Source organism: Apostichopus japonicus, chromosome 12, assembly GCF_037975245.1.
Source record: "Apostichopus japonicus isolate 1M-3 chromosome 12, ASM3797524v1, whole genome shotgun sequence".
NCBI lineage: Eukaryota > Metazoa > Echinodermata > Holothuroidea > Aspidochirotida > Stichopodidae > Apostichopus > Apostichopus japonicus.
In genome coordinates this window covers 29,365,601-29,391,763 of record NC_092572.1, presented here as the reverse complement: position 1 = coordinate 29,391,763, position 26,163 = coordinate 29,365,601, and the positions used below count along the sequence as shown (strand labels likewise).

The 26,163-nt window shown below is 37.8% G+C and overlaps 2 protein-coding genes across 28 annotated transcripts in view; one reads left to right on the top strand and one right to left on the bottom strand.

Annotated features, from left to right (window-relative positions):
• Positions 1–26,163, bottom strand: part of LOC139977164 (uncharacterized) — a 371,700-nt gene that overhangs the window by 170,907 nt on the left and 174,630 nt on the right. For all 26 annotated transcript variants that reach the window (XM_071986361.1, XM_071986354.1, XM_071986364.1 and 23 more), the window contains exon 15: positions 23,181–23,330. In XM_071986361.1, coding sequence (XP_071842462.1) covers positions 23,181–23,330 — 150 coding nt within the window. The remainder of the gene's footprint in view (positions 1–23,180; positions 23,331–26,163) is intronic.
• On the top strand, positions 415–18,465 carry LOC139977202 (uncharacterized). Of its 2 annotated transcripts, XR_011796458.1 has the most exons (3): positions 415–2,108; positions 8,769–9,064; positions 12,376–18,465. XR_011796458.1 is itself a non-coding variant. In XM_071986446.1 (2 exons), the coding sequence occupies exons 1-2, from the start codon at positions 8,740–8,742 to the stop codon at positions 12,576–12,578; spliced, it is 528 nt and encodes a 175-aa protein (XP_071842547.1). In that variant the 5' UTR covers positions 8,410–8,739; the 3' UTR covers positions 12,579–18,465. The 2 variants fall into 2 exon arrangements, 1 of the variants encoding a protein (XP_071842547.1); XM_071986446.1 differs by lacking the exon at positions 415–2,108 and having other exon boundaries at positions 8,410–9,064.

Sequence of the window (26,163 nt, the reverse complement as noted above, 5' to 3'; positions counted from 1 at the left end):
TCCCCCCCTCTTTTCCCCTTTTTTCTTCTCTTTTTTCTCTCATCTTTTCCTTACCCGGGGGGCGCGCCCCAACGCCGCCCCCCCTGGATACGCGCCTGAGTTGTTAAACTCGGCAAAACGTCATTTTTCTGAATTTTTAACATTTTGACGTGTTTGTAACTCTTTCATCACCATGTCCCTTCTACGCTTCCGTAAATATGTATGTTGAACTGAGCGCCACATCCGGGTTCGAAGGTTGATTTGTCTTTTGTTCTATGCCGATAATGCCACCCGATTCCCGTTGTCACATAATGTTAGCACCAATAGAAATAGATCTCAGAAAAGCTTTAGGGTTTCAGCCAATCGCAGGCGTTACCTGGATAAACAACATGTCTGGGCCGGTGCGCGAATTTCTTTTTCCTAAACCTTTCGGGCAGTGTACGTGGAGTTTAACCAATCAGAGCGAGGCTGTGTTGATGACGTTCTACGTGCTGACCAAATGTTGAAGTGGGGAAATGACATTCGATAAGTCAACATCATTGTTGTACTACAACAGAAAGTATTACGGTATGTAGGCCTTGCACTAATAACATTATACTGAATCATTGTGCACAACTTACGTGACGTTTGCATCGGTTTCTTTGTTGAAAAACGGCGATGTATGATCGCTGTGAATTTCAAGTTGTTGCTATAGTGCTAAGATTATTAAATTTTGACTCACTCGTCAAGTTGCTGTTTGCAAGTAAAAAAGTAATTTTAGTTGGCCGTTTAATCATATATTTTTTAAAAAGTCTTTGTCTGATCCTGTATTTAATTGTAATTTTGATTTTCTGCGCCTGGAACTGTGTTTAGGAATCGACTAACATCAGTTAGATAAAACAGATTTGACTTTCTTTACTTGTAAATTATCATTGGTTTATTTATTAAAAATCCTGCTCTATGTGTTAATAATTGGAGACCTAACGGAGGTCCGATTGCAATGAAAAAACTTTTCCTACAGCAACTCCTTGAGAGAGACGAGGTCCAGTAATTAACGGTTCATTGTGGAAACTGCCAAATATTTGTTGTAAACTGATGAGCGATTTATGTAAAAAAGAGTGCAAGCACTGCCCTTGTTTTATTATGCAATAAATCCTCTCTTTTAAATTGTTCCAGAATGAATATCTGTTTCCCTTGTCTATTATTCTAGCCAGTCATCTGCCTTTAAATTAGGATAAACTTTCCTAAAACGGATGTACCACATTTTGGGACTGTGACCGATTTCCCTCTAATAAGATCTAGAAGGAAAATAAACAAATGAAACTATATATATTTTCGCCACACTATCTTCGGAGTTTCATATATAAGATGACCATGCACTAAAACCATGACATAACTTATAATATCGATTTTCAATTCATGATATAATACTTGGACATAACTACTTGGACATGAGAAAAATGGGGGAAAAATCCACACGGGGGCCTGAACTCGCGGACTTTCGTTTTCCACCTTATGTTATTGAAGCAACGCATTTACCCGACTGACCATCTTTACTGAGTAGTACGTCATCAACGCAGCCTCGCTCTGATTGGCTAAACTCCTCGTACACTGCCCGAAAGGTTCAGGAAAAAGAAATTCGCGGCCGGTGCAGCAGTACCATGGACAATTTTTAGGATAGGATGACGTCATGTGACATATACTGAAGCCACTCATAAAGTTGTGGCGCTTTCTGTGTACGACAAGAAAGTACCGGCGCGACAAACAGTACGTAGGCCGTCTTCCCATGGCGCTTTTCGCTTCCTTTGCTCACTTTTTTAGGGGAATGGTGTTACTGCAGCTTAAAATGCGGGGAATAATCACGACATTCATAATTTGCTATGCCAACAACACGATTGTTGCACATTACTCTAAAAATGCAGTAAAACTGTAGTATTTTAATTGATCATGCGTCATGCCTGATTTTTGCAACTGACCAATCATAGGGCTGCTTCTCGTGACCTTTTGACCCGGCCCAAACTTATTTTGTTTACATCTACTGTAGCTAGCCTAGGTCACGCACTGTCTGCATTTATAGAGCCGGTAGCCCATCCATTGCTCCAATCTATCGGAGATGGCAGTCCAAATGATCAGAAAACGTTTTGACAAAGGTAAGAATAGAATAACTGTAGAAGCCAAAACAAAGTCGTAAAATATATGTGTACACTTGTATGATATTGTAGGCAAATGAAGTCGAAATTTCTGTTGATTAAGTACGTAGGACTACGCTGCAAGGTTGTAACTTGTAACGCCGGTTGGGATTGCGACATTGCATTAGCCTACATTATATATCTGCCTGACCAAAGTCTTCGTTGACGTTAGAGACTTAGCAAACAAGATAGGATATGCCTATGCTTGGCCTAGTTTATGATGTCCTTATAATACTGACGATTGAACGTTGGTACATCCAATGTTGCTTTATCCTAGATTTCTAATCGAGGAATTGCTGCAATGAGCAGGGTTGACTTTCGTATCAGTATCACTTTGTATTGGCGTAGGCCTACGCCTAACGTTAGTTGTTGCTCCTTTTTAGTTTTAACATAATAAATAATCAGAACCATCCTTGGCATGGGCCTACTTAACTGATGGTGACGTTAGAACATAGATAGTATACATGCTCAGACTAACCCTAATGATTAGCCTACTGGCATAGATGCTAGACTTATCCTTTTGCCAAACGAAGCGATTATTCGCAGGGCAGCCCGGCGAATAACGTACACAGACACCTTATTCGCAGGGCTGTGACGATTTTAAAAATAGGTTTATTATTAGGTTTTGCTATTGATACCAGTCAGTTTAGGGGCCTTGAAAAAGCCAACCTTTTGGGCCCAAATAGTCTTAGCCACTTCATAAGCTAATTTTTGGAGCCCCAGCAGTTCAAGTTTAAAAGCTTATTTTAAGGGAGCTTATCTTGGGATTCCCCAAAAGCCGATATTGCCTGAACTTGAAAGCCAATATGGTCAAAGGTGTGACACCCCCCCCCCTCCCACACCTTTACATGCAAATGAGCAGTCACTCTGCAAAAACAAAGGTGAAAATGATCGAGGGATGACATTTTTATGTCGGCAGTACTAATGCTAGACTGGTTCAATCTTAAGGCCCTAGGCTCCCAAAACCAATCCTAACAGCATTAAGATAGGAATCCCAAAGGCCAATAAATTCCTCAAAATATAGAGGCTCCCAATTAGACTCTCAAAAAGATAGCTGGTGCCCAAAAGCAAACTCGAATAGCCCAAAAAGCAAACTCGAATAGCCCCAAAAATTACTGAGCCCGTTAACCCAGTCTAAGGCTGCCCTGTGAATAAGGTGTATGTGTCTGGCTATTCGCAGGGCAGCCCTGCAAATAAGATGCTTGTGTCTGGCTATTCACAGGGCTGCCCTGCGAATAAGGATATATGTGTCTGGCTATTCGCAGGGCTGCCCTGTGAATAAGATACTTGTTTCCGGCTATTCGCAGGGCTGCCCTGTGAATAAGGTGTATGTGTCTGGCTATTCGCAGGGCTGCCCTGCGAATAAGCCCCACCTTTGCCAAATTTGCTTGATTTATAATTGTAATTACTGTAACTGTACATTAGATGCAATAGGGCTAGGCAAGTCAATAAGAGACAAAGACGTTTTGATAAAACAACCAAGGTTTGTGCAAAGGACTATAACACTAGGATCTGTTCAAGTGGATTGCACTTGGCCTAGCCTCTATCCCATGGACCAGGAAAGCAGCCACTGTGCCTCACTACTCCAGGGTCTCCACATCGACTAGCTATGGTTATGAATTAGTCCAGGAGCCCAGAAGGTTTATTCAGCTGAAGAGGCACAAAAGGTTTGGTGGCCTGATTGTGTTGGTAGGTGACCAAGCTTCAATAAAATGTGTTGCTGCCGGGACACACCCTGCATGGTAGGTGAGGGGGTCACAAAATAGGGGGGCAAAATATGCTTTTATTTAGCTGAAGAGGTACAAGCACACACGTTTCTGGGTTTTATACCTAGGAGGGTACCTTGCATCATGGTGGCAATGACAGCAATATCTGACTGCATGGGGCCCCAGACAGTAGCCCAAAAGGGCCCCGCCCATATGGTATTATTCAGCTGAAAAGGTACAAGGAGGAATTCTTTTGCATTTGAACTATTACACATTGGGGTGTACTAAAACACTAATGACAGTAACTTTGTTCTGCATAGGGGCCTAAACAGTAGCCCTAAGAATGGGCCATGCGGTACAACCAGCTGTTGGCTAATTTATCTAGCTGAAAAGGTACATGAAGAAAACTTGTTGGATACTGCTCCCAGCAAGACTAATTACATTGCTGTAGCAACAACAGCAATATCTGACTGCATGGGGCCCCAGACAGTGGCCCAAAAGAAGCCCGCCCATATGGTATTATTCAGCTGAAAAGGTACAAGGGTGAATTCTTTTGCATTTGAACTATTACACATTGGGGTATACTAAAACACTAATGACAGTAAGTTTGTCCTGCATAGGGGCCCAAACAGTAGCCCTAAGAATGGGCCATGCGGACCAACCAGCTGTTGGCTAATTTATCTAGCTGAAAAGGTACATAAACAAAACTTGTTGGATACTGCTCTCAGCAAGACTAATTACATTGCTGTAGCAACAACAGCAATATCTGACTGCATGGGGCCCCAGACAGTGGCCCAAAAGGGCCCTGCCCACATGGTATTATTCAGCTGAAAAGGTACAAGTGTAGATCCTTTTGCATTTGAACTATTACACATCGGGGTATACTAAAATACTAATGACAGTAACTTTGTCCTTCATAGGGGCCCAAACAGTAACCCTAAAGATAGGCCCTTCGGCCCAACCAGCTGTTAGCTAATTTTTCTAGCTGAACAGGTACTTCATTTTATTTCATTTTATTTGTTTCTTCACAATATTATTTACATATTTATATAACATATATACAAGAAAATAGCATTGGTACAGAAAATTTACAATCATATAAATATAAGGAAAAAATTAGAATGAATAATATTGTGAAAGGAAGTGTTGTACAAAAACTCGGGAGAGCTTAACAGGGTACAACACTCCCTGATACAAATAATGATATATAATTAATGTATAGACATATAAGCCCCACCCACAAATACAACGTCCCCTCCCCTGCCGTCCCAACCATATTTTTCTTCCCACCCAAACCTCCGCATTGCTGACCATCACTCCTCTCCCTTATCCCACACTCTGCACCCCTTCCCCACCATCCTTACCCACACACATACATAAACAAAACTTGTTGGATTCTGCTCCCAGCAAGCCTAATTACTTTGCTGTAGCAGTAACAGCAATATCTGCCTGCATTGTGCCCCAGACAGTGGCCCAAAAGGGTAGATCCCTTTGCATTTGAACTAATACACATTGGGGTATACTAAAATACTAATGACAGTATGTTTGTCCTGCATAGGGGCCCAAACAGTAGCTCTAAACATAGGCCCTGTTGCCTTATCAGTCTTCGACTGATTTAGTAGAAGGTACATAAATTCAACTTGTTGGAGACTCGCCCTAGCAATATTTGTTATATTATTATAGCAATAACATCAATATTTGCCTGCATGGGGCTCCAGATAGTGGTCCCGAAAGGCCCGTATGGTGTTATTCAGTCAAAGTAATACAAGGGCAAATCTTTCAGCATTGATGCTGATACATTTAGGTTTACCCAAGTAGGTCTACCAATGACACCAACTTCGTTCTGCACTGGGGCCCAGACAATGTAGCCCAACATAGCCCCTCCTTTCATGTTTATTGTATCTTGCCACGATTGGACGAGCAGTGAGAGAAAACAGAAATAATATAATTACAAGAGGTTTATGATTTATTAGACCTGGTTAACATTGTTATTTGTCTTCTTCGTTAGAAATCCAGTGTAATGTACCTTATAAGTGGATTGCGAGGCAATTCAAAACTGTGAATGCCATACCTGAACGCTATGATAGGTGCACTTTTTGAAATGTAATTGAAAATACTTTGTGTAGCCAGAATTGTATCTTTCAGAATGACCTAACACATTGTACTGGCCCTAATTAACTCAAAGTTGGTCTCCATCGTTGTAGCATTGAACTGATATACTTTGATTCAAATTGCTAAATCATTGATCGTAATGATTTATCAGTGGTAATCGCATGAAGGCATGTTAACATCATCACTTGCTAAAATAACATATTTACATTTTTGGTTAAAATGATAACATATAGTAACATCCATAATACATGTACACTAGGATAATGTACCGTAAACAGTCAATTTGACACCTTTTTGTATATCTTAGGCAACATTGATTTGCTTTATACGATCAAACGTACAGCCACCTGCTTACTCCCATGCATGCTATTTCACTAATACTTGTATAATTTTGATAACATAAAGTTTAGCACACAGGATTATAACGAAGGAGTGTTACTAGATGCTCATAGCTAGGTACGAAAGTTACGAATATACAGAAAAGTAACAAGTAGGCTACTGTAAGTCAGTGGAATTTTCTGAAATGTAAGCTGCTGACATTATTATTGTCCATTGTCTCAGCAGTACATGGAAAATACAGCACTTGACTTGGCGAGTAATATTTTGCAGTAATTTTTTGGCAAATAATGTCAACCAAGAAAAGGCCAAATAGCAAAACTACATCAATGTTCAACAGCCTGATAGGTCTGGGTTACAGGTTTTGTACATGTCAAGCAGATGAAATGTTGCTCCAGTGTGTGGTGGAAGTTTTGTTTTTAACCACTGCAAACAGATGGGTTTTATTACATAATAACTATGAAATCCAGAAGTTCTTGTCAATAGAGAATATAACCTTTCTGCCCGTTCTATTGTGTTGATGTATGTCACAATATAATGATTATTTACGACATAGAAAGCGCTCTAAGGCCTGGTGAATGTTTTCCTCAAAACAAAATAATCGATCTAGACAAAAAAATTCTCAACTAGGCCTAACGTTAAGCTAGTTCAACTGTTTAATTTAATATATTTCATGATGAATAAACTGACCGTATAATTCAACACAAAGTTACACTATGCTGGACTAGATTGTCCGTCCACTCGTTCGTTGACATACATGTGAACGTGCGTACGTATATGTGGGATATGATATACGTACATAGGCCTAGGCCCTACATCATGTTCCGAGAGGCGCGGTTGCTATGGAAGTACGAAGAATGTTGATTAATTGTCCATGTTAATATTTGTGTTCATGTTAATCTATAATCTTTCTTATTGCTTCCATTCCCATGTTTGATGCTTTCATTTTACTGATAGCCGTAAAATTGTTGTGAATATTCGTGATCATTTGGGCGTTTTTTTTTGTTTTTTATTTTGCACATGTGCATTGTTGTTTTGGTAGTTAATAAACTAATTCTACGGGGTAACACATTTATCAAATCTGCTAATTCTTTTTTGTATATTTTGCCTTTTTATTGACAAAAATCATAAGGTATGAATGAACGGAGTTAATCGACAGTCAGCTTGGATTTATCAATAGGATAATGCACGATCGGGGGTTAATTAGACTACCGTGATTAAACACAGATACTTTTATAATAATGCAAGCGATGCACGAGGGCGTAGCCCGAGTGCATCCAGCCCTGGCCCTAATTATAAATACTACCCGAAAATCCTCAAACTATGAATAAAATAATATTGTTTGGGAAAAGGGAAGCTTATCAATTGAAAGGGATGGGATATAGTTATTTATGGCAATTGCTAGAAATGTGGAACCAGCAAATGTTATCATTTTGCTGTGAAGGTACCCCCTTAACTAGAATTTTATAGCTAAACTAATGAGTATTTGAGAAACAGAAGAATTTGTACTCACCATGATTTGATGATTTAATTGTTATCCGCCGTCTTGCCCCATGCAGGCAGATATGCTGTCATTACTGCAGCAATAGAGTTAATCTTGCTCGAAGCGGTATCCAACACGTTTTGTTTATGTACCTGTTCAGGTAGGGAAATTAGCTAACAGCTGGTTGGGCTGCAGGGCCTATCTTTAAGGTTACTGTTTGGGCATATATGAAGGACAAAGTTACTGTCATTAGTATTTTAGTATACCCCGATGTGTAATAGTTCAAATGCAAAAGGATCTACACTTGTACCTTTTCAGCTGAATAATACATGGGCGGGCCTCTTTTGGGCTACTGTCTGGGGCCCCATGCAGTCAGATATTGCTGTTGTTGCTACAGCAATGTAATTAGTCTTGCTGGGAGCAGTATCCAACAAGTTTTGTTCATGTACCTTTTCAGCTAGATAAATTAGCCAACAGCTGGTTGTACCGCATGGCCCATTCTTAGGGCTACTGTTTAGGCCCCTATGCAGGACAAAGTTATTGTCATTAGTGTTTTAGTACACCCCAATGTGTAATAGTTCAAATGCAAAAGAATTCCTCCTTGTACCTTTCAGCTGAATAATACCATATGGGCGGGGCCCTTTTGGGCTACTGTCTGGGGCCCCATGCAGTCAGATATTGCTGTCATTGCCACCATGATGCAAGGTACCCTCCTAGGTATAAAACCCAGAAACGTGTGTGCTTGTACCTCTTCAGCTAAATAAAAGCATATTTTGCCCCCCTATTTTGTGACCCCCTCACCTACCATGCAGGGTGTGCCCCGGCAGCAACACATTTTATTGAAGCTTGGTCACCTACCAACACAATCAGGCCACCAAACCTTTTGTGCCTCTTCAGCTGAATAAACCTTCTGGGCTCCTGGACTAAATACGTGAACTAGTAAAGTTCCAGCTTTATGTTTTATGTTGCTATTTGCTCTAACAGTTTGAAGATTACTTCTCACAAATGTGCAGTCCATTGTGCTGGGAAGATTGGGCCATTAACAAGGTTCACCCCAATCAGTTGGTCTAAAGTTATTGCCTGTACTGAGGATTGGTGCAAATTATCTGGCCCACAGTACGATGTTGCTCACGAAGTTCTATCCACCTGCAAAGAACAGCCTGACAGCTTTGAGGACATCTTCTACCATCGTGATTGCTATGCGGCTTTTAACAACGAAACAGATATTATCAGAGCAAAGAAACGACAGACGAAATTACCTCAACATAAAGCAGTTGAAGGTAAGAAGTTTGTCAAAATGCATTTTATTATGAGTTAAAGGTATGCTGTATTGATCCCAAAAATGCCTCATTTTCAAATATGGTAACCTTTGGTCAAAATTCGTTACCTTTTTTTATTACCACCCTGGAGGAAATTGACCTCACCAGGACATTCAGTCATTTTGTGTGCTCATGTAGTATGTCTAAGAACAAGTTGGAAAGTAAAGACCTACAGGGAAGAATTTTTTGAAACTTCTAGTAATTATAGCATGCTATAATTTGGGGCCAAATACAGACTACCTTTAAACAGTTAATGAAATACAGAAACATGTCAATGAACACATACAAATAGTTTTAATGATGCGATGTAACACTTCTTGGATCAATTTGTTAAGACCAGGATCTCTCGATCCCACTGTGAGACGGAGAGAGGAAAAACCAGTTTAGTTTTAGTTGTAACGTTAAGGCACATGTTATTCAATCACTGATATAATACAATAACTATGCAGTCTCACATTTAAACTTAACTGCATATTTGGCTAAGGCATCTGAATGGATTTTCATCCTGGCATAAAGGCTACTTCTAGTTCTTAAAATAATAAACTGAACCTGCTCAATCTTTCTAATAATTCAATACATAACAATACAATCAATCTGGCGGGCCGTAAATACTTATTTCTATCTGGATCATTTCGGGGAATCCCCTACTCTTGTTACTACGCAATGACGTCACCCCTCATGACAGTTCTAACGACCAAATGTACACGCTGTAGCCTACTCATAACGCTAGGTCACTGAGCAGCATTACGTACAGAGAAATTACCTAAAATGTCACATCTACGGCATCCTGATACATATGATATACTATTATTAACAACATCAAGAAATAAATCACTTTTGCACTGATATGACTCGTGTAAATTATGATTTTGTACCCCTAATCGAACTTTAACGACAAACAATTGTTATACGAATATACGTAGGCCCATGATAACACAGACATATCCTACATGCAAACCTGACGGTCTCGTTTATAATGAATATTAACTCTTATGTATCGATGGCAAATCTAGACCATCCGTCATAATGAAACACTTTTAATAACGACAAATACTTAATCAACAACCTATTAATACTTTCATATTCACATGAAAGGGAATTAAGCATCATCTTACCTGTAGGACGGAGAGAGGAAAAACAGTTTGGTTTATAGTTGTTATAACCTTAAGGCACATGTTATTCAATCGCTGGGGCTCCGCCCACTATACACGCTATCATGGGCGGCGATCATGGGGGGGACATGTCCCCCCCAATATTTTAGGTGGGGGGATATAGTATCTAATATCCACCCCAATATTTGGTGGCATAGTGTTTTTTAAGCATATGTTTTGTATTTTTTTTATGATATCGCTAGTAATTTCAAAATAGAAAATGCTTAGATGCAACTTACAAGGCCTGGGAAGTGCCATTTCCATCGATCTGGGAGGCATTTTCGGCCAAAATTTTCTTTTGCGTTTCGCGCCAACTTATGGTGGTGCTACGCTTAGAAAGTCTGGGTACAAGCTTTACCCCTCCCTTGGCAAATTCCTCGCAAGGCGCCTGTCTAACCGTGTCACAATTTGTATATATGACCGAAAGTAGTTTTTCCTTTTTTTTCGAAATGAATAGCTAGACGGACCGCATCCGTAATGAAATAAGTACGTACAGGTACAATCATATATATGATCCACATCGATATGGGTTCACTGGGTTTCCATTTGGCCTGTTTGCTACAAGATTTCTAACCGCAGGTGCGTAGCCAAGGGAGGGGTTGGGGGGGGGGGCGAAAGGGTGGAGACCGTCCCTCCCCCTCAAGCATATTTTTGGGGTATTTCCTATGATATCGAAGTTTTATAGTAGCCGTTATAAGAGGTTTTAATACTTGTACACCAATAATTTAACTGTGTCTGAATTTTCGAAAATTCCTTGACCAACATTCTTCATCATACTTCCCTCTACTCGTTCAATTTTGACCGGTCTGTTAGGGGTTGAGGTTTTTTTTCTATATTGGTTGTCCATAGATGAAATTTGGTGCAACATTATGGGTATGTTTGAAGTGAATTTATTATTTAAATTCTGAACAAATAATGGGCTTAAAACCTTGAAAAGTGGGGCTGACGGGTATTGTGGGGCGTTACGTAGAATTACCTACAAAAGCAATGATCCACAGGAGATGCAATGGTCGAACATGATGTGTGAATGGTGACAATCTTGAAAAAAGGTTATGAATGAAAAAAAACTATTAGGAAAAACTTGGTTCTCAGGCAAAAGTGTACATCTGGTTGGTCATTTTCAAGCCCGAGAAGTGCCATTTCCGGTGATCTGGGGGGCTATCAAAACCAGAAATTTTCTTGTACGCTGCGCGCCAACCAATGGTGGCGCTCCGCTCAGATAGTAATTCGCCTGCACCCAAGCAAATGTCCCCCCCCCCAATATTTGAAACAGATCGCCGCCCCTGCACGCTAATTGAACGCCAAAACAAACAACAAAATTTTGGGTAGGGCACCGCTAATCATACCCATAACACTTTCACTTGTTGGAACTTTAAAAGCTCATTTCCCTTGCATACAATGTAACTGCTTGAATTTACATTGGTATGTGAATATGTGGTAAATAAGTACTGCAGATTTCTGGAAGATTCAGTGTGAGCAAAAAGGGCCTTTTATTGTTTTATTCCCAAATGTTCTTTTTATGCTTGATCCTGGTATTTAGATATCCTGTCTTGAAGGTAGTTGCCTCCAAGGCATGATTTTGTTAAATGAGTTTACCTGACTACATATGAAATTGGGAATTGAAGAATTGTTAGACAACCTGCAGTGCAGTTTGATATAAATTTTGAAAACATTAGGTGAAATGAAGGAAGATAAGACCATTAGACATCTTGTTATCATTTATGAATTTTAAAATGAGGCTAGTTTGTTATGACTATCAACAAAAATGGATGTTCAATCATCGTTTTAGCTTTAATCTGTTAGCAGGAAGGCATAATTTGAAATTGATAAAGATCAGTTGTATGTTTTCTAAATTGAGTGAGGCTTCACTGTGCTATGTGTCATTTATAAGACAAAAATAATTTTCTGTGCAACGAATAGTCAATGTCTGTTGGGCCCACTTAAAATGTGAGAAAAGTTGTCACTCACAGACATCTCTGAAAAGGAAGTGTTCCAACTCAACATAGGAAGGTCATACACAAAAAACATATCAACCCAACAATACAACTGTATGTCACTTTCAGATAGAGGAGGTATCCTGAGGGATTTTAATTGTTTTACATTTTTTGAATTTGATTTCAGATCAAGATACTGCTATTGAAGAAGATCACCAAACAGAAATTGATGAACCTCTGGAAAAGCAACTTCTCCGATCATCAAAGTTGGCATCTTCCTCATCTGATACAAGGTCTAGGTCACAGAATATTCTACCAGAGGAGTGTATCATCTGTAAAATCCAACAGTACAAGGTGAATCCTGTATCTCCTAAGAGAGGGAAAGAATGATTGATCCGATGTGAAACCCTAACAGCAGGAAAACTCTTAGAGGCAGCTGCTTCCAAGCTGGATGAAAGGATTCTTCTCCATCTTCGAGACAGAGATCCAGTTGCAATTGAAGTAAGGTGCCATGTTTCCTGCTACAGAAAGTATGTTAGGTGTTCGGTGAGCAGTCACAAAAAAATTGTTAGTCAAACCACAAGAATTGATGATGTTTTCAATAAATTTTGTGATAATTTCATCAGTCCTTCATGGTGTAACATTATTTGCAACCGATGTTGAGATTTGCTACAAAATTCAGAGTAACACTGTCACACCTGTCCCAGATTTGAGATGCACGCACGAAGAAGCGGACACAAGAATGTTGCTTCACTGTGAATATGCTGTGAAAATGACTTCCAATATCGTCATCAAGAGCCCAGATACAGATGTTTTGGTCAAGAAAAGGATTTAGGGATATAAAATTCCAACAGCGATTACAAAGTTCACTGAAGTTCTGTACAACTGTCTATATGATTTTGCGGGCTACCTGTAGCTGCCCTTTTAAGATTACCGAGTGTACCTAATGTCGGCACACCGACCCTGCACATAGTTTTCATAAAACCTTAATAGAATATAAATGATAGATTTTAGGAGTCAAAAGGAATATGTTTCAATGTTTACGTTGGTACTTTCTGCAGTATTCGCAAGTAGTAAATGGAGAAGGGGCGTCGCCTTGGCATTATACATGAGGGGGGGGGGGGGGTTTGGTGGTGTCATCTCTTGCCCCCGAAAAGGAAGAAAACACGGATAGGAAGTGTTGATAAAGAGTGTGAGAGTCCAACAGGGTTTAGTCAAGTGAGAGGGGTCCACTTGAGCCCGAAGGACCCATAGTTAGGTTTAGGCCCTCCCACAGAAATACTGAGATTGACGGTCTCTTTGAGCTAAAATGGGGGTTACATTGTACTATGACATGTACGTTTGTAAAGGAAATACAGGCAGTTGTCTGCAGTTTACATAGACATTCCAATCTCCTTTCCTCCCTGCACTTCCCTTTTCCTTCAGTCTTCCACCCCCCCTTCTCTCTCTCCAGTGACATACCTATAATAGTTGGCACCCGGTTCTGATCCTTCCTTTATCACCCCGTGCAGGGGATGCTGACCTGGGGCAGGTATCCAAGGGAAGTGGATACCCACTTTGAGCAATTTTTATGTAAGGTGGCTTAGACGCAAACTGGTTCTATCTTTGGCAAAGCGTTCACCTGATAACTTGTTAGGAACTCTCATTCTAAAGTAAATGTTTGCTAAATTTTCCTATTGTTTGTTCACAATTTCGTTTTTATGAGAAAATTTATATCGACTTAAACAACCACGATGATTTACACAAATAGGGAAAATGTTCACCTTTCCTCTATAACTGGCCTCCACTAGCATCCCCATCTATATGAATTTATTATTTATCTTAGTTTTCATTTATTGGGGGGCTGTGGCATCGCAACCCCCTAACAGGTACCCAGGAGGACCACCCCACCCCATTAGATACGCCACTGCCTCTCACTTCTTTTCTTTATTCTTTCCTTTTCTTTCATTTTGCCGTCTGGTGCAGAATTTTGCGAATCTATGAGTGAATGGGGGTTTCAACCCCACTCACTCTATCTAAGGCCCTGCTATGGAGGTGTGTGTGGCTAAATGCAGTTGCTTTCAACCAGTGCAAGTATCAACAGAGTTTTTTAAATCAAGTTCATGAGAACCAATTCCCCAAGAACCTTTCTTTAATTTAACATCTTATTGAGAACAAATAAAAAGAAACACTACAGTGAACGAGTGGTTGTTTCGGAAAGTTACCTTGTAATTCTGTTTGAAATACCAAAATACCTATTACATTAAACCAGAAAACGAATACGGGTTACGCTGCCTAAAGATATTTATAGTGTGGTAATCGATACATGCTAATATCCATGAACCTGTGCACACCAAACATGTACAGGAATGTCTATTGATCAATGCGACACATATAAAGAAAGTAATCAGGGATCATTTATTATGGTGACAAAGTTTATTTAGTGACGTAGTATAACCTAGAAGCCTGGTTCAATAAGTAAGGCTTTGTAATTCCTTGTCATATCTTTTGCATAACTATTTGAATAATGTAGAGCAAGTGACTTAAATTTTCCCATGAGTTAAGTAAGAACCAGAAAAGATCAGAGATTTTCAGCTCTTTATATGTATCACTCCTTAACGGTACTCAACCATTTAATTAACCGGTAAGGATTTCACAGTATACTTTTATTCCAATTCCTATATGAAACCATTAGATTGTATGAATAAAAGAACATTTCCGTAACCAATTTTGAGCTTCCAGATCCCTAGAAATGATTTGTTATTATAGACTGAGAGCTCTGTATAACACTATTTAACTGCACAGTGGAATATCTTGACAACCTACAAATCATCTGGTATAAATCACAACAGAAATCGCCAATGTTGAGACCAATAGAGAAAACCTGTTGACTCGTTGTGCCAATTTAACCACTGTTGACGTCTTGAAGCCCAGCTGGTAAAAGCGGATACGGCCACTTGATTGTGCTTAAAGCAATACCACATATCAACTTTTCTTGAACAATCCTGGATGACTCTATGTTCTGTTAAAGACTTATAGAGCCCATTACAAAACTTAATTGAACTGAATTTGACCAAAAGAAAAGTTTAGCATTGGAGAACTGACGGATTTATTGAAGCTTCAACTTTGGAATTATGATCATTAAAAGGTTTTCAGACTTTGACACCTGTTGACCTTGTATGATCTTTACCAATTTCAATCATGGGCTCTATCTACTAAGTATGGCATTGATTTAACTTGTGGTTGATGCGGTAATGTGTTTATAATATTTTATTTACATTTTCCCTCTACTTTATATATTTACTATGTAGTTACATCACCATACCAAGTATGAACTAAATCAGACATACTGTTGAAGAGATATTGATAGATCAAGAATTTTGATAAGCCCCGTCCACCAATTAATTTATATTCATAGGATGGGAACCACAAACAATAATTCATGCTTAATAATGAAAATGTATTAATTATATGATCATGTACCTATCATCTACTGACATCGCCATTCCAAGTATGAAATCAATCGGACATACGTTTGAAGAGATATTGATTTTTTTTAGAATTTTATGTTAAGGTCCACCCACTCATTAATATTCATAAAATGGGAACCACCTCTTCATCTACACATCATGTGGTATCTACCTATCAAGTTTGAAGTTGATTCAACTTGTTTTTGTTAAAGTATCGTGTCTACAAGCTGACCGTCACATTCACACAAACACACGCCGACGCACAAGCTCGATTACATAGGTTACTGAGCCTTCGCCATCATAACCAAAAACATTGACGGGCCAAACCAGCCTCCTCATTAAGGGACCCTCCCTCCTCATCCCTGTTCTCCATGTGAGGTGGCATACATAAAATGACTCCCTCCTCCTCAATCCTTCCCCTCTCAGTATTTTTCATAAAATCTTTCTAGGTGTTTTCGAGAATGCTTTGTTTCATGACGTTCAATGCAGATTCCCCAAATGTTTGTTGGCACTGTTTCAAAACTATTACTAGAGCTTTTCATTCTGTAAAGATAAATTCTTTAACTGTGAACAATTCACCTATACTTGAATGGTCCATTTACTGCTGCCAAAATTGGTCTATAGCCTTAAATATGAAACCTTAGAAACCATAGAAAATACGTATTTGCATTGCAAAGAGGTGAATGCTATAACTTCATTGTAAAGTACTAACTAAAGTATGGAAGTTCTGTAGGCATCAACATGTATGTTCTTTGTCTTGACTGCTACAGCTATTGTCATGTTAAAACTATGCTACCATCAAAGAGAACATTGTCTGAATACGGAGGTCCCTTTATACCAAATGAAGGTAATTTTGCAGGACCATTTAAAACAGTTACTGACAGCATGCTCCCAGATGAAACAACGTTCACTGCAAAGTCTGATTTAGACATTTTGGATGTGGGACTGAAAGAGTTTGACAAACAAGCCACTCTCCAAAGAAAAGTTACCATGCAAATGAAAAACTGAGAAATACTGTCAATTTACTTCAGATGACAAGATCATATCATCAGGAAATATATGCTGCAGCTGATGATATGACACTTTGGGAATTTAACACCACACTCAATGCTGCATAGTGTTTGTCTGGTTATGACAGGTAACACAGAAGGGTGCAAACTATTCATATGTATTGGGTTTGTTATAACTATAAGGCAAAGTATTACATTATCCATCACAGGTGTAATGAATACGTCAAATACTTTAAAAAGATGGGACTAAAATGGTAACTGAGGTCAAAGGTCAAACGTCATATGACTCAAAAGTTACTTTTTGCTATATAGCTACAGAGGCGAAGTATTTAATTGACTTGCAACCTTCACAGGTATAATAGGTATGTCAAGTAATATCAAAATATGTGGTTACTATGATAACAAACATGAACAGTCAGGTTGAAAGGTCAACATAGGAAGGGACTGCTTGCCTTAATTCCAAGGGGAACCATTGAATTGACTTGCAACCTACACAGGTATGAATATGTTAAGGACTATTACATTATATGTAGAAGGAACTCTGAGATAATAGTCAAATATCTGTGTATCAATTGCCAAGGCACTATAGCAAATCTTTGGGTATATAATCAAATAATTTGTCAACAGCATGTTAGATTGCTGACTTCTGTACTTCTTAGACACAAACAGGTGATTCCAGTGCACTCACCTAACAGCCTGCACATGTGTTTCACAACAAGATTTCTTAATACACTTAATGATGATGCAACCTAGTGTGTGTTCCCACCCATATTCCTATGATTTGGTAGATCATGTGTTTGCAGACGTATTCGTAAGGTGTGGTTGATCATTTGGCCTTTCATGTAAGATGATTTCTTCAAATGTGGTCAGAAGGTGCCCCTGCTAGGGACTTAAGATAGGTGAGAGGTCAATTAAAGCAAACAAGTGACTTTTTGCTTTAAATACAAGGACAAATGTTGAACAGACTTGACACCTTCACAAAAAAAGTAGAAAAACTGAAATGTACACTATAAGCAATAATTCATTTAAGTGATTTTGCAATGAGATGTATTACTCTGTGGATTGCCCTCTAGTTTATAATATTAGATAATGCTTAATGCTAGAGAACTATGTTTTCAATCAATAAATGCATAGAGTAATTAACACTTCTCTCGATGTGAAACTATAGTTTGATATATATATGGCATTACATGAAATCTTGAACATCTTGGCTACATTAGGTGGTCATCACTGTAGTGCTCTTTTGTCATAGATGCTATGCCATGATCTCAGTGTCCCCACAACTGGTCCAAACATTAGGTAGTTGTCACAGTAGTGCTTTATAGTGATAGATGCCCCACCAATGATCTCAGTGTCCCCACAACTGGTCCAAACATTAGGTGGTAGTCATGGTAGTGCTCTATAGTCATAGATGTTCCACCAAAGATCTCAGTGTCCCCACAACTCAATCAATACCCACCATACCCTTGGATTCATTCCAAACAACTGGTCCAAACATTAGGTGGTAGTCACAGTAATGCTCTATAGTCATAGATGTTCCACCAAAGATCTCAGTGTCCCCACAACTCAATACCAACCATGCCCTTGGATTCATTCTTAGCCATAGATGTATTGGTGTTAGACAGCTGGGTGATGCCTGCTCTGTGTCTCTGCTACAATTAATTACTATACCGCTGCTTCTCATCTAGCATACTTTCAATGGTTACATATCTTGTCTGTTCACTTATCCATTGATGGCCGTTTCTGGTGTAGATAAGGCAAATTCAAATACTGTCTGAAACTTCTGGAGTTCAAGTCAACATCATCTTCTATTCTTCACTGTATAGAAAACCAAATTGAATTATGAGAAATGAGAACGACTAACTGACGTCATATATAATGTTTCTTGTAATTGGTCTTTTTAAGATTCGTCTGTTGGTTTGATTTATTTCGTATCTGGTGATCATTGAGATCAGTTTTCTCTAAATGTAGTACTTTTAGCAACATTTAATCACATTGAAATATATTCAGGAACATTTAATTCATCAGGTAATACTACAACTTTCTCATAACTATTGACAATGATCCTGTTGGTCAATTACCACAGCTTGACAGTATTTGCATTTGACAAAGGTTTCATAGTAAAGCTATTGCCACCAAATTCGATTACATTCAGTCATTCCACAATTAGATTTAACAAATAAATCAAATAATGAAAAAGAGGCAAATAAACGTTTAATATCCAGATTAATTTTGACACATGAACCCAAAAGAAAGTTAAAGGTAAACAGGACATGGCTAAAAGTGTAAAATGGCTTTGCTACATCATGGAGGTCAATCTGTATTACCTCCATGTTTACATCAATTAGGTCAAGAACCTTAAATCACATTCCTTCTTGAATGGTACATCAGTCGATGTTATTTGGAAAGACACTGAATATATGTAACTTTGCACTTCTTGGCGAATCGCTTAAACTTAGCTCTACTGACTTAGCTGTCACAGATTTGGGTAAGAAGAAACAATGTCTCAAAAGCAGTGTAAAACATGCACAATGCATACCTGGCATAACATATGAAGATCACCAAGCTTTCGTAAGTGCTTGGATACAGCTGTTATATACACATCGCAATAGAAAGAAACATCCCACGGTGATACAGTTAATGATATCATGTAAGCATCTATAAAGAACAAAAAAACTTATTAATAAGCAGTTGCATCAATATAACTTTGTAATGCTATTTGGTAAGATCTACTAAAATTATACTAATGGCGAATCCCATGTATTAAATCTGACTGTTAATATTTAACTAATATATTATGACAAGGTGATTTGAGAAGGTCTTGTAACTTGCGGTAGAAGACCAAACAATCCCGTTTATGAGTAATGAGACCGGAATAGATCCAACAGTGAAAATGCAGGAATCTTTTGTACCTTGTTTGAATATTGCTTTCCAAGTCCAACAGAGATCTCTGATCCAGTCATACCTACTGACTCTGAAATGATCAATGATATAAATGTTGTAAACGTAACGACGCGAAAACTGATATGCATATTCATAGCTGTAACTATGATGGTAGCTCATTACAAATGAAAGTCTACCATTGATATGTTATGATATCAGTCTAAAAGCTGATATTTACAAATAACTAAAAAATAAATGAAAGTTGATATGCAACTGTACAATGTGATCATTGCTTTAGGAGAGTTTTAGGTTTGTAACTATTATTTTCCACATCCATTCAAGTTAGGTACTCTCAGCTCCCATTTTAAATATTTCAAATATGAGTTATCATAGTTACAATGTTTCAAATGTACTCACCTTGACTTAACACATATTTTTTTCCACAATAATATGTCAATTGTTGTAATGAACATTACAAGTTGTCTCACTACCGTATTTGTTGATCCATGAAATGAGCAGTTGTGAGATCTCTTCCGTCCGACAAGCAGAACGGATTGGCTGCATATTGGACGCTTTTACCTCAGCATGAACTCCCGCCTGTTTCTAGCCAATCATTAGTTTTCTTGTTTGATACCAGCTGAACAGGTGAGATGAGTAAAACAAATATTTAATGAAATAAAGTGTTCTATATGTAACAAGATATTCTTTATCAATATAAACAATTTTAAACTGCTTTATGTGCATATGAAATGATACAGAATACTCTACACAGACAAGGGAGGAAAAATGCAGAAAGTAGTTTCATGTATGAATCAGTTATATATTTAATTTCTAAAGTCCTTTGAGGTATTTATATTATTACATTAATTATATACCCTGCTTGTACAGCATCTCTTGCAGGTCTCTGCGGCCAGCTGCTATTAAAGCCTCTCCCAGTACTCTGTATGTAGCTTTACTGCCATTGCTGTGTTTCCAAGCCAACAACATCTGATAAACAGTTTCCTTGTGTCCCTGGTTGTTAGAATCTGTCTCCAGTATACAAAGCTCCTCTTCCTTTAGTCCAAGATTTCTACCTACATTTTTCCATTCTTTTGGAATTTTCCCGGAGAGATCCTGTAATATTATTAGAATATATGAATATTGAGTGTTACTGTTCATGAGTAGAACATCCACAAACTATACCAGTTCTCTATCAGGTCCCCTGTCTAAAGTATTTAATCATGTTTGATGAATTGATTACAGAGTGGATATGAATCTATCGTGTTCCAATTATTGTTCATTTACAAATTATACTATAACTGACACCTGCTGTATATTGTATGTATATACTAAAGCATGATACAGAATGGCAGAGTTAGCATGCGCGTCATGAGTCCCTAAATTCCAAGAGTGGAGTCACTCAAAGGAGTTTGTGAATTTCCCCCAATAAGGCAACTACGGTGACTTTATTCACTGTAATGGTTGTCACTGGCTAGATGTCTCTCATATGTGATGACAATAATCTGTAAAGCTTCCCCAACTCATTTGCACACGTCCAGAACGAGAAAACGAGAACATTATGAAACAATACATTTGTGACAAGTTGTGAGTCACCACCCAACCGAAAGTGTTTAGCATTCTAAATTTATACACAAAAAACAGATGTTCTAGTTGCACAATGCACCATATAGCCCTTGCACATAACTGGTAGGAATGGCAGTGTGCCGCCACGCACAATGCTTGTGTGATTTTATTCAAAGTGTTTGCAATGTGCTCGTTCTGGGCTTATTCTTCATCTTGCATGATTGCAGATAAAACACATGCAAATGGCATACAGCCTTTTTCAAAATAAGCACAATATGACTGGCGTGTCCCCTTACTTTGGGTGCTGAAGTATAGGTTTATATATGGAATCACCTGAGTGATAGAGCAACTTAGGAAAATGTGTCCTTAAGTCAAGCACCAGAAGACCAGAAAAGAGTTTCAGATAACTTGACCATTGCAAAAGTAAATCACTTCTGAAAGTTGACGACAGCAGTTTCAGTGGAAAACTATCTCAGCCACTTTAAAGAGTTAGGTTCAAATCATGTGACAGGTAGTGATATATAGGATTGCCAGGCGTCAGAGATATGGGGCTCAAAATTAAAATAATGATCTGCGAGTCATTTTGTAAGAAGATATTAGATCTGTTATATTGCTGCTCTTAATCTCATTTTGTCACCAGGATGTCAGATATTATGAGTACTGAATGTTTTGTCTCTCTGAAATATAGAACTGGGACCTAACAGTAGTTTTCAGAAATGGTGACCACTATGGTAAATTTTTCAAGCAGCCCCAAGGGTGAACTGGACATTTCCCCATCCCATGTAAAATATGAAATTTCAGAAGAATGATGCAATCCCCTTCCTCAACACAGGTTTACAGAAAAGCAATTGAGACATGTGCAACCTTCCAGAGGAAGGTATAGCATCTATAAATATTGCTTTGGATAAATATAGGTAGTACACATTTTGGGCAACAATCACCCAACTACAGTTTTCACCTGCAGTTGTTTAAGTATATACTGTGACATGTTTGCTACTAACCACCTTAAATGACATTTGACCTCTGAAGAAACAAAAGAGTTCTTGGACTCAATTAGTATATTCAAGCATTTCATTTTGAATTTGAGAGCTTACCAAATTGTTCAAATAGTTTCACCTCTGTTGACCTCAAATGGCTTTTGAACTCAAAACGAAAGCTTCATCTACTCAATAACATGCATCCATGTGCTACATATGAGAATACATCCAACCTCTACTTTGCTAGTTGTTTACAAGGCGTTTTGGAATTCGACAAGGTGGTGAGAAAAGACATGCCCGGTCAATCATCTGCATTGTGCATTTCCAACGAAGTAAGTCTCCGAGGGAACAAAGGATCCAATAAGCATGCTAATATCAATTATTTATTGGAACTTTTTGATCACCATAGACACTTCTCGAGGTAAAGAAATCTAATCATACAGCTGAACCCCCCAAAACGTGTATTTTACGTGATTGCATTGGAGTTTGTACACTCACTTAATCTTTACACACTCAGGGAAACTGAAGCTGGACCCAAGACTAGAATCTATGCACAAGACAATGGTTGAAGCTCTGAAAAGTTGTGCTTAGTACTTAATTTATTGTATGTAATCTCCAAAAGTTGACTTGTGAACCAACATTGTGCCGTCTGTATTCTTCTTGGGCACCAGTTGCTAACATGTGTGACAGCTGTTAACATTTCAAATGGTTGGCAAGAGGCGCACAGTCAGCATTAAATTGACACACTCTAATTTGTTAAGCTCTTAAATAAATCATGGCACGGATTCATGAGGGCTTGGTTGTATGCTGTCAAATATCTTTATAAGTTACTGCACTCACTATTGTAACATTTCAGTCTCTTTAATCTAACTGCAGCAAGCACATACTTCATTAATATCAGTTATCATAAAATATCATCAGTACTAGATGGCAAGCATTTAGTAGAAATAAATCATGGTGTAATATATACGGGCAAACCATTGAACTTGAACGTCAAAGTAGGTATGCCTTAAGGGCCAGTATGGACAAACTGCAAAACACTGATTTGTGTTATATGCTCTAAAAAGACTGTTTCCAAGACAACAGAATCTTTTTTATGTAAATTATTACCCTGAGACTTTCTGTTCTGACTTCTAGATCAATGTTTTCTAATGGTTGTTTGACAGTTAGACTTTCATCACCAGTCTTCTTCTGTGACTGAGATAGTCCTGCATCAACTACTTTATTAGAGCTGCTAGCTGCAGATTCTTCCTCTCCATCCTAACATCAGAAAACAAGAAAAATATAAATAAAATATGTTAACATGGACTTTTAATTTTAAAATTTTTGATCCAGTGTTGCAACCAAGTCATATTTTGGTCACATAAATACACCAGTCAATCTTCTGGATTGAAGTCACAGGTAAAGTTGATTTCATCAGGTCAAGTCTATCCCAGGTCATTGACTTCATTCAAGTCACAAGTCAATGCTTCTTAATTCAAGTCAAGTCACCCCGTACAATTGATTTCATCAGGTCTAGTTCTATCACAAGTCATTTGACTTTATCGCAAGTCAAATTAAGTCACAAGTTAATGTTTCTCAGTTCAATTCAAGTAACAAATCAATATTAATGCAACTTATAGTCATGCTATAGGTATAGGCATTATAACACATCAATGGAACTTTAAGGGCCAACAGGTTCTTTTTGTGAAGTGATGCTGGTATCCGGTATGTTTATATATATATATATATATATATATATATATATATATGTATATGTATGTATATATATATATATATATATGTATATATATATATATGTATATATATATATATATATATATATATATATATATATACAGGGTTATAGCTAGGAGATTGTGAGTGCTGGTTAAATAAATTTGCGAGGCGTAGCGAGCTAAGCTCTCGCATCTCAGGGCCGGGGGTCCAGGGGCCCGCTTAAGGGCCCCTGGTGGGGTCCAGGGGCAACGCTGCGGTGGGGGTCGAGGGTATTTTGGTAAATAACAGAAAAAGGTGACGTTATTATCATGTTTTACGGCAAGGGAAAGATAAATTTGTTACTTTTGTTGTATTTCACAAGAATTTTACTATTTTTTGTGCCGGCCAGTGGACTGTTTATTCACTTCCAATGCCGGCCGGCAGGCGTGAGTGGCGGTTACCACCGGCCGCCGCCGGCCGGCGTGGCTATAACCCTGTATATATATATATATATATATATATATATATATATATATATATATATATATATATATATAATATATATATATATATATATATATATATATATATATATGCAATGTATATATATATATATATATATATATATATATAATATATATATATATATATATATATATATATATATATATATATATATATATATATGCAATGTAACTGGGAGAGGGAGGTATGAGATATATTATGTTAAAATCCTACAATATCTTCACTGAATAAAGCTGCTAATAAGTAGACTGCCTGCATACAGTGGGCAACATGTTTGTTATATGGGCTAGGCGGCAAGTTGTATTGTCATACGGAAGGGGTATTAGTGGAGGAGAAACTTTTTGTAAATAGCACAAATTTGTGTCTATTTTATTTGTTTTGAAGATTTCAACTGTTCAGAATGGACTGTACAAATAGGTCACATGCATATGTGACCTAGGCATTTCTTTTTCTATTTTTACTGATTTTAAAGCCCCCAGCCTCAATAGAATATGTGATTGACTCCTGCCAATATACCAACATATTTATATCACCACTTATAACAATCAACCCAGTATTGAATAAACTCAGCAACTATGTTTCTCATTCCTCGTATTAGCATGATGCTTAATCAGTCTGCATATTACATGCTCCCCTACTGCCCCCTCCCCAAAATACTCATTGATATGTATGCTTAGAGTATATAATATAGCTCACTTGAGAAAACAGACAATGAATTATAAAAACATGTCCTGCTTAAGACATATGGAACATTGTAAAATTACAATATTAATGATGCAATATCATCAGTTGAGAAATATTCGTTCCCAACATAGCTGAGTGTAGACAAGGTTTCCCAGATGATATGCTGGTGTCAATGCCAAGTTTTCTGAAGAAAAATACCACACTAAATTCATAGTCTACACCAGAATCCAGCAAGTTCGGATATGCCGAGAAAACAGTTTAAAATGTTCAATTTGTAGACAATGCTGTAATACACAACATGTGTCTTCCTTCATAGGTGCAATGTATGTGTAAGAACAAACTAAACTGATTATTTGTTTCAATTGGGCAGAGTATTTGCTTCCAATTTTTATAAAAAAATCGTAGTGTCTACTCTAATAATTTCCTTTAAAAAATTTCCCTTAAATTCAAATCAAGTCACAAGGTACTGTACAAGCAAGTCAAGTCATATCAAGTCACTCTTCTATTGTTGTCAAGTCACATCAACAAGTCAAGAAAAAATGTGAGTCCAGTCTGACTCAAGTCACAGGAAGAATAATTGACGTGTTCAGCAATGAGGAGAATATATCTTATGACAGCATAACAAGTAGCCAATACCATTCAATCTGGTCACTAGCAAGAAACAAAAAGGACACAGTTCAAGTTTACAATATGAAACTCAACATTTTCATATGTTTTTATGTCTTTATCTGATCAACATAACTGTGTAAGATATTTGTGACCTTTATATTCCATCTTTGAAAATTACAAACCTTCATCATACTTCATCAATTTTCAGGTCCCGCTCATTTCTCACTCTGAATGCAAAGTTACCATTAAAGTATACATGCTTTCCACTTACTTATACATACATTCCACTTAAAAGCAGTTTGTTGTTCCTAGCAGTTTGTTCACTAAATTCACCCTTCCTGTAATTCAATCATTTATTGTTTCTCCTGGTTTCATTCCTTTGATCTCACCATCAAGTTTTTATCTAATCACATCTTAATGACAATAAAAACTATGTCACAACTGTAAACTCATGTTAATATCAACAGAGTTTCTCTTTTATACTTGCATTCAGTAATGTATTGTTTATTTAACAGATCTTTTATTATAAGAAGCTATTTTGACCAGTAAATGTTACAATTAAACTTATAGTTACTGT

Coding starts and splice junctions, on each gene's coding strand:
- LOC139977202 (XM_071986446.1), top strand. CDS start 8,740: ATGTTTTATGTTGCTATTTGCTCTAACAGTTTGAAGATTACTTCTCAC. Junction 9,065..12,375: donor TCAACATAAAGCAGTTGAAG/GTAAGAAGTTTG, acceptor ATTTGATTTCAG/ATCAAGATACTGCTATTGAA.